Raw genomic sequence first — 10,000 nt, 5'->3', positions numbered from 1 at the left:
CTCAAGGTCCTAAACGATATCATAACCGCCATCGATAACAGACACAGTACAGACAATAGCGTGCAGCCGTCTTCATCGACCTGGCCAAGGCTTTCGACTCTGTCAATCACCACATTCTTATTGGCAGACTCAACAGCCTTGGTTTCTCAAATGACTGCCTCGCCTGGTTCACCAACTACTTTGCAGATAGAGTTCAGTGTGTCAAATCGGAGGGCCTGTTGTCCGAACTCTCCGACTCTTTTCTCTGTATATATCAATGATGACGTTTACTGCTGGTTATTCTCTGATCCATCTCTATGCAGACGTCACCATTCTGTATACTTCTGGCCCTTCTTTGGACACTGTGTTAATTAACTACCCTCCAGACAAACTTCAATGCCATACAACTCTCCTTCTGTAGCCTCCAACTGCTCTTAAATGCAAGTAAAACTAAATGCATGCTCTTCAACCGATCGCTGTCCGCACCTGCTCGCCTGTCCAGCATCACTACTCTGGACGGTTCTGACTTAGAATATGTTGACATCTACAAATACCTAGTTGTCTGGTTAGACTGTAAACTCTCCTTCCAGACTGACATTAAACATCTCCAATTCAAAATGAAATCCAGAATTGGCTTCCTATTTCGCAACAAAGCATCCGTCACTCATGCTGCCAAACATATCCTCGTAAAAACTGACTGTCCTACCGATCCTCGACTTCAGCGATGTCATTTACGAAATAGCCTCCAACACTATACTCAACAAATTGGATGCAGTCTATCACAGTGCAATCCGTTTCGTTACCAAAGCCCCATATACTACCCACCACTGCGACCTGTATGCTCTAGTCGGCTGGCCCTTGCTTCATACTCGTCGCCAAGCCCACTGGCTCCAGGTCATCTATGAGTCTTTGCTAGGTAAAGCCCCGCCTTATCTCAGCTCACTGGTCACCATAGCAGCACCCACCCGTAGCACACGCTCCAGCAGGTATATCTCACTGGTCACCCCCAAAGCCAATTCCTACTTTGGCCGTCTTTCTTTCCAGTTCTCTGCCAATGACTGGAACAAACTGCAAAAATCACTGAAGCTGGAGACTCACATCTCCCTCACTAGCTTTAAGCACCAGCTGTCAGAGCAGCTCACAGATCACTGCACCTGTACATAGCCCATCTGTAAATATCCCATCCAATCTACCTCATCCCCCATGTTATTAATTATTTATTTATCTTGCTCATTTGCACCCCAGTATCTCCACTTGCACATTCATCTTCTGCAGATCTATCCCTCCAGTGTTTAATTGCTATATTGTAATTACTTCGCCACAATTGCCTATTTACCTCTCTTATCCTACCTCATTTGCACATGCTGTAGACTTTTTCTATTGTGTTATTGACTTGTTTATTCCATGTGTAACTTTGTGTTGTTGTTTGTGTCGAACTGCTTTGCTTTATCTTGGCCAGGTCTCAATTGTAAATGAGAACTTGTTCTCAACTGGCCTACCTGGTTAAATAAAGGTGTTCTCAACTGGCCTACCTGGTTAAATAAAGGTTTTCTCAACTGGCCTACTTGGTTAAATAAAGGTGTTCTCAACTGGCCTACCTGGTTAAATAAAGGTGTTCTCAACTGGCCTACCTGGTTAAATAAAGGTGTTCTCAACTGGCCTACCTGGTTAAATAATTTTTATTTTACCTTTCTTTAACTAGGCAAGTCAGTTAAGAACAAATTCTTGTTTTCAATGACTGCCTAGGAACAGTGGGTTAACTGCCTTGTTCAGGGGCAGAATAACAGATTTGTACATTGTCAGCTTGGGGGTTTGAACTTGCAACCTTCCGGTTACTAGTCCTACGCTCTAACCACTAGGCTACGCTGTCGCCCCAACCAATAAAAATCAATAAATAGTGTCCAGAACTCTGTTCCCCCCTGATCCACAGGTACTGCAGCTCATAGACACTATTATCCAAAGAGACTTACAGACTGTATACATGTTTCAGTCAGTGATCACCGGGGGGAATTGAACCCGTGACATTTAATGTGCTAGTGTCACAGTTTTACCAACTGAGCCACCAGGTAGACAGACATGGACTCTGAATGTGTCTGTGGGACGATATCTAATGTGTCTGTGGGACGATATCTAATGTGTCTGTGGGACGATATCTAATGTGTCTGTGGGAGGATATCTAATGTGTCTGTGGGAGGATATCTAATGTGTCTGTGGGACGATATCTAATGTGTCTGTGGGACGATATCTAATGTGTCTGTGGGACGATATCTAATGTGTCTGTGGGAGGATATCTAATGTGTCTGTTTATCTGTGTTTGTTTCAGGTTATGAAGGCCATGTGTAAACAGGGGTACAACGATGCTCTTCACTTTCTGAAGAAGAACGGTAAGAGACCTTTATATTAGTTATATTATTCTATACTAGATCAGGCTTGGTATAGAGTAGTTATATGACTATACTAGATCAGGCTTGGTATAGAGTAGTTATATGACTATACTAGATCAGGCTTGGTATAGAGTAGTTCTATTATTATATACTAGATCAGGCTTGGTATAGAGTAGTTATATGACTATACTAGATCAGGCTTGGTATAGAGTAGTTATATGACTATACTAGATCAGGCTTGGTATAGAGTAGTTATATGACTATACTAGATCAGGCTTGGTATAGAGTAGTTATATGACTATACTAGATCAGGCTTGGTATAGAGTAGTTCTATTATTATATACTAGATCAGGCTTGGTATAGAGTAGTTCTATTATTATATACAAGATCAGGCTTGGTATAGAGTAGTTCTATACTAGATATTATTATATGACTATAAGATCAGGCTTGGTATAGAGTAGTTATATTATTATATACTAGATCAGGCTTGGTATAGAGTAGTTATATGACTATACTAGATCAGGCTTGGTATAGAGTAGTTCTATTATTATATACTAGATCAGGCTTGGTATAGAGTAGTTATATAACTATACTAGATCAGGCTTGGTATAGAGTAGTTCTATTATTATATACTAGATCAGGCTTGGTATAGAGTAGTTCTATTATTATATACTAGATCAGGCTTGGTATAGAGTAGTTCTATTATTATATACTAGATCAGGCTTGGTATAGAGTAGTTCTATTATTATATACAAGATCAGGCTTGGTATAGAGTAGTTCTATTATTATATACTAGATCAGGCTTGGTATAGAGTAGTTATATGACTATACTAGATCAGGCTTGGTATAGAGTAGTTATATTATTATATACTAGATCAGGCTTGGTATAGAGTAGTTCTATTATTATATACTAGATCAGGCTTGGTATAGAGTAGTTCTATTATTATATACTAGATCAGGCTTGGTATAGAGTAGTTCTATTATTATATACTAGATCAGGCTTGGTATAGAGTAGTTATATGACTATACTAGATCAGGCTTGGTATAGAGTAGTTATATTATTATATACTAGATCAGGCTTGGTATAGAGTAGTTATATAACTATACTAGATCAGGCTTGGTATAGAGTAGTTATATGACTATACTAGATCAGGCTTGGTATAGAGTAGTTATATTATTATATACTAGATCAGGCTTGGTATAGAGTAGTTCTATTATTATATACTAGATCAGGCTTGGTATAGAGTAGTTCTATTATTATATACTAGATCAGGCTTGGTATAGAGTAGTTCTATTATTATATACTAGATCAGGCTTGGTATAGAGTAGTTATATAACTTTACTAGATCAGGCTTGGTATAGAGTAGTTATATTATTATTTACTAGATCAGGCTTGGTATAGAGTAGTTATATTATTATATACTAGATCAGGCTTGGTATAGAGTAGTTATATAACTATACTAGATCAGGCTTGGTATAGAGTAGTTATATTATTATTTACTAGATCAGGCTTGGTATAGAGTAGTTATATTATTATTTACTAGATCAGGCTTGGTATAGAGTAGTTATATTATTATTTACTAGATCAGGCTTGGTATAGAGTAGTTCTATTATTATATACTAGATCAGGCTTGGTATAGAGTAGTTATATGACTATACTAGATCAGGCTTGGTATAGAGTAGTTATATTATTATATACTAGATCAGGCTTGGTATAGAGTAGTTATATGACTATACTAGATCAGGCTTGGTATAGAGTAGTTCTATTATTATATACTAGATCAGGCTTGGTATAGAGTAGTTATATTATTCTATACTAGATCAGGCTTGGTATAGAGTAGTTATATGACTATACTAGATCAGGCTTGGTATAGAGTAGTTCTATTATTATATACTAGATCAGGCTTGGTATAGAGTAGTTATATGACTATACTAGATCAGGCTTGGTATAGAGTAGTTATATGACTATACTAGATCAGGCTTGGTATAGAGTAGTTCTATTATTATATACTAGATCAGGCTTGGTATAGAGTAGTTATATGACTATACTAGATCAGGCTTGGTATAGAGTAGTTATATTATTACGTGTGCGTGCGTGCGTGCGTGTGTGTGTTTTCTTGACTCTGGTTGTTTATGTTTCAGGACTGTTGAATCCCCAAGGACCCCACAGACCTCTAATAGCCGACGGTGAGGAAGATGACGTCATCGAGGATGATGATGACGACGATGATGAAGAACACGAGGTGCGGCTGGTACAGAACGAGATCAGACCCATTGAGAAAGAGTCCGTGGTGGCCCCCGCCGAGTCCAAATCCAACATCGAGGATCATATCTTCGAGCACCTGCCACCCAGACTACACAAAGGTAGGATGCACCAAAATAATACATCAGATTCATAATACATTGTATTTAAACGCCTTTCAATAAAGAAGAAGGACAGTGTACGAGCTAGAAAGAGAGGAAAACAGAAAAATGGATCAAAAAACACAAACACAGCTACATTTTAGTGATGTATTGTTGTCAGGGGAGATGGCAACTCCTCAGCACAAGGCCTTTCTCTAGACCAGTGTCCAGAGCAAGTCTCAGAAAAGCCCTAGACTACTGAAGAATATCCAACCAACCAGAGACTGGTGTAGAGAAGAAAATCTGGCCAATCAGATCTCCTGCTCTTGTTTCTACTATAGTTGTAGCTCTAGGTTAGGGGATCCACTGTGTAACCTGTCCTTGCTAGGTTAGGGGATACACTGTGTTACCCTGGCCTTGCTAGGTTAGGGGATCCACTGTGTTACCCTGGCCTTGCTAGGTTAGGGGATCCACTGGGTAACCTGGCCTTGCTAGGTTAGGGGATCCACTGTGTTACCCTGGCCTTGCTAGGTTAGGGGATCCACTGGGTAACCTGGCCTTGCTAGGTTAGGGGATCCACTGGGTAACCTGGCCTTGCTAGGTTAGAACGGGGATCCACTGTGTTACCTGGCCTTGCTAGGTTAGTGGGGATCCACTGTGTTACCTGGCCTTGCTAGGTTAGGGGATCCACTGGGTAACCTGGCCTTGCTAGGTTAGGGGATCCACTGTGTTACCTGGCCTTGCTAGGTTAGGGGATCCACTGGGTAACCTGGCCTTGCTAGGTTAGGGGATCCACTGGGTAACCTGGCCTTGCTAGGTTAGGGGATCCACTGTGTTACCTGGCCTTGCTAGGTTAGGGGATCCACTGGGTAACCTGGCCTTGCTAGGTTAGGGGATCCACTGTGTTACCCTGGCCTTGCTAGGTTAGGGGATCCACTGTGTTACCTGGCCTTGCTAGGTTAGGGGATCCACTGGGTAACCTGGCCTTGCTAGGTTAGGGGATCCACTGTGTTACCCTGGCCTTGCTAGGTTAGGGGATCCACTGGGTAACCTGGCCTTGCTAGGTTAGGGGATCCACTGGGTAACCTGGCCTTGCTAGGTTAGGGGATCCACTGGGTAACCTGGCCTTGCTAGGTTAGGGGATCCACTGTGTTACCTGGCCTTGCTAGGTTAGGGGATCCACTGTGTTACCTGGCCTTGCTAGGTTAGGGGATCCACTGTGTTACCCTGGCCTGGCTAGGTTAGGGGATCCACTGTGTTTCCCTGGCCTTGCTAGGTTAGGGGATCCACTGTGTTACCCTGGCCTTGCTAGGTTAGGGGATCCACTGTGTTACCCTGGCCTGGCTAGGTTAGGGGATCCACTGTGTTACCCTGGCCTTGCTTCAACTATTGTCTGCCATGGGAAATGTGAGTGAGTCAGCCAGCCAGTCAGCCAGCCAGCCAGTCATCCAGCCAGCCAGCCAGCCAGCCAGCCAGTCAGTCATCCAGCCAGTCAGTCATTCAGCCAGTCAGTCATCCAGCCAGTCAGTCATCCAGCCAGTCAGTCATCCAGCCAGCCAGCCAGTCAGCCAGCCAGTCAGTCATCCAGCCAGTCTGTAGTGAGTTGTTCTCTCTGTCTGCATGTGTTGTGGTGTATTGTGTCTATATGACTGTAGTGAGTTGTTCTCTCTCCTCTCTGTCTCCCTCTGTATGTGTTGTCGTGTATTGTAGTCTATATGAATGTAGTGAGTTGTTCTCTGTCCTCTGTCTCCCTCTGTATGTGTTGTCGTGTATTGTAGTCTACTATGACTGTAGTAAGTTGTTCTCTCTGTCTCTCTCTATAGCTCTGGTGGAAGCCTGCAAGGAGAGATACAGTCTGGGCCAGTCGCTAAGCAACCTGCTGCCAGTCAGGATGGCGACGGCTATGATGCTTCCATACACCTTTCCCCTGGAGTCTGCTCTGTCTATGACTGTTAGGTAAGACTAGACCCTATACCCTCCCCTGGAGTCTGCTCTGTCTATGACTGTTAGGTAAGACTGGACCCTATACCCTCCCCTGGAGTCTGCTCTGTCTATGACTGTTAGGTAAGACTAGACCCTATACCCTCCCCTGGAGTCTGCTCTGTCTATGACTGTTAGGTAAGACTAGACACTATACCCTCCCCTGGAGTCTGCTCTGTCTATGACTGTTAGGTAAGACTAGACCCTATACCCTCCCCTGGAGTCTGCTCTGTCTATGACTGTTAGGTAAGACTAGACACTATACCCTCCCCTGGAGTCTGCTCTGTCTATGACTGTTAGGTAAGACTAGACCCTATACCCTCCCTGGAGTCTGCTCTGTCTATGACTGTTAGGTAAGACTAGACCCTATACCCTCCCCTGGAGTCTGCTCTGTCTATGACTGTTAGGTAAGACTAGACCCTATACCCTCCCCTGGAGTCTGCTCTGTCTATGACTGTTAGGTAAGACTAGACCCTATACCCTCCCCTGGAGTCTGCTCTGTCTATGACTGTTAGGTAAGACTAGACACTATACCCTCCCCTGGAGTCTGCTCTGTCTATGACTGTTAGGTAAGACTAGACCCTATACCCTCCCCTGGAGTCTGCTCTGTCTATGACTGTTAGGTAAGACTAGACCCTATACCCTCCCCTGGAGTCTGCTCTGTCTATGACTGTTAGGTAAGACTAGACACTATAGCCTCCCCTGGAGTCTGCTCTGTCTATGACCGTTAGGTAAGACTAGACCCTATACCCTCCCCTGGAGTCTGCTCTGTCTATGACTGTTAGGTAAGACTAGACCCTATACCCGCCCCTGGAGTCTGCTCTGTCTATGACTGTTAGGTAAGACTGGACCCTATACCCTCCCCTGGAGTCTACTCTGTCTATGACTGTTAGGTAAGACTAGACCCTATACCCTCCCCTGGAGTCTGCTCTGTCTATGACTGTTAGGTAAGACTGGACCCTATACCCTCCCCTTAGTCTGCTCTGTCTCCCCTGGAGTCTGCTCTGTCTATGACTGTTAGGTAAGACTAGACCCTATACCCTCCCCTGGAGTCTGCTCTGTCTATGACTGTTAGGTAAGACTAGACCCTATACCCTCCCCTGGAGTCTGCTCTGTCTATGACTGTTAGGTAAGACTAGACCCTATACCCTCCCCTGGAGTCTGCTCTGTCTATGACTGTTAGGTAAGACTAGACCCTATACCCTCCCCTGGAGTCTGCTCTGTCTATGACTGTTAGGTAAGACTAGACCCTATACCCTCCCCCTGGAGTCTGCTCTGTCTATGACTGTTAGGTAAGACTAGTCCCTATACCCTCCCCTGGAGTCTGCTCTGTCTATGACTGTTAGGTAAGACTAGACCCTATACCCTCCCCTGGAGTCTGCTCTGTCTATGACTGTTAGGTAAGACTAGACCCTATACCCTCCCCTGGAGTCTGCTCTGTCTATGACTGTTAGGTAAGACTAGACACTATAGCCTCCCCTGGAGTCTGCTCTGTCTATGACTGTTAGGTAAGACTAGACCCTATACCCTCCCCTGGAGTCTGCTCTGCCTATGACTGTTAGGTAAGACTAGACCCTATAACCTCCCCTGGAGTCTGCTCTGTCTATGACCGTTAGGTAAGACTAGACTCTCCCTCTTCTGTTAGAGCGACTATATTATTATATATGACTAATGGCCTGTCTCTTCTGTCAGACTGTTAGAGTGACTATATTATTAGATATGACTAATGACCTGTCTCTTCTGTTAGAGTGACTATATTATTATATATGACTAATGGCCTGTCTCTTCTGTCAGACTGTTAGAGTGACTATATTATTAGATATGACTAATGACCTGTCTCTTCTGTTAGAGTGACTATATTATTAGATATGACTAATGGCCTGTCAGACTGTTAGAGTGACTATATTATTAGATATGACTAATGGCCTGTCAGACTGTTAGAGTGACTATATTATTATATATGACTAATGGCCTGTCTCTTCTGTCAGACTGTTAGAGTGACTATATTATTATATATGACTAATGGCCTGCCAGACTGTTAGAGTGACTATATTATTAGATATGACTAATGGCCTGTCAGACTGTTAGAGTGACTATATTATTAGATATGACTAATGGCCTGTCAGACTGTTAGAGTGACTATATTATTATATATGACTAATGGCCTGTCTCTTCTGTCAGACTGTTAGAGTGACTATATTATTATATATGACTAATGGCCTGTCTCTTCTGTCAGACTGTTAGAGTGACTATATTATTATATATGACTAATGGCCTGTCTCTTCTGTCAGACTGTTAGAGTGACTATATTATTAGATATGACTAATGACCTGTCTCTTCTGTTAGAGTGACTATATTATTAGATATGACTAATGGCCTGTCAGACTGTTAGAGTGACTATATTATTAGATATGACTAATGGCCTGTCAGACTGTTAGAGTGACTATATTATTATATATGACTAATGGCCTGTCTCTTCTGTCAGACTGTTAGAGTGACTATATTATTATATATGACTAATGGCCTGCCAGACTGTTAGAGTGACTATATTATTAGATATGACTAATGGCCTGTCAGACTGTTAGAGTGACTATATTATTAGATATGACTAATGGCCTGTCAGACTGTTAGAGTGACTATATTATTATATATGACTAATGGCCTGTCTCTTCTGTCAGACTGTTAGAGTGACTATATTATTATATATGACTAATGGCCTGTCTCTTCTGTCAGACTGTTAGAGTGACTATATTATTATATATGACTAATGGCCTGTCTCTTCTGTCAGACTGTTAGAGTGACTATATTATTAGATATGACTAATGGCCTGTCAGACTGTTAGAGTGACTATATTATTAGATATGACTAATGGCCTGTCAGACTGTTAGAGTGACTATATTATTAGATATGACTAATGGCCTGTCAGACTGTTAGAGTGACTATATTATTATATATGACTAATGGCCTGTCTCTTCTGTCAGACTGTTAGAGTGACTATATTATTACATATGACTAATGGCCTCTCTTCTGCCAGACTGTTAGAGTGACTATATTATTACATATGGCCTCTCTTCTGCCAGACTGTTAGAGTGACTATATTATTATATATGACTAATGGCCTGTCTCTTCTGCCAGACTGTTAGAGCGACTATATTATTATATATGACCTCTCTTCTGCCAGACTGTTAGAGTGGCTGCCTGATGTTCAGGAGGATGTGGGATGGATCAGGGAGCAGGTCGTTAAGGTGTTGCAGTGTGCTGTGAGCCGGGCCACCAAGACTGTCTCAAACCACGTCTCTGCAAAGTAAGTAAGG

General features: G+C 42.6%; 1 protein-coding gene across 1 annotated transcript in view; it reads left to right on the top strand.

Moving 5' to 3' along the window:
• LOC135556921 (patatin-like phospholipase domain-containing protein 2) overlaps positions 1-9,994 on the top strand; it is a 16,283-nt gene extending 6,289 nt beyond the window's left edge. The window contains exons 5-8 of the mRNA XM_064990325.1: positions 2,303-2,363; positions 4,506-4,727; positions 6,530-6,662; positions 9,868-9,994. Coding sequence (XP_064846397.1) covers positions 2,303-2,363; positions 4,506-4,727; positions 6,530-6,662; positions 9,868-9,994 — 543 coding nt within the window. The remainder of the gene's footprint in view (positions 1-2,302; positions 2,364-4,505; positions 4,728-6,529; positions 6,663-9,867) is intronic.
• Positions 9,995-10,000: the final 6 nt, after the last annotated feature.

The sequence above is a fragment of the Oncorhynchus masou genome, chromosome 15 (assembly GCF_036934945.1).
Source record: "Oncorhynchus masou masou isolate Uvic2021 chromosome 15, UVic_Omas_1.1, whole genome shotgun sequence".
Taxonomy (NCBI): domain Eukaryota; kingdom Metazoa; phylum Chordata; class Actinopteri; order Salmoniformes; family Salmonidae; genus Oncorhynchus; species Oncorhynchus masou.
The sequence above is the reverse complement of the archived record's forward strand: the minus strand, read 5'-3'. Positions and strand labels throughout refer to the sequence as shown.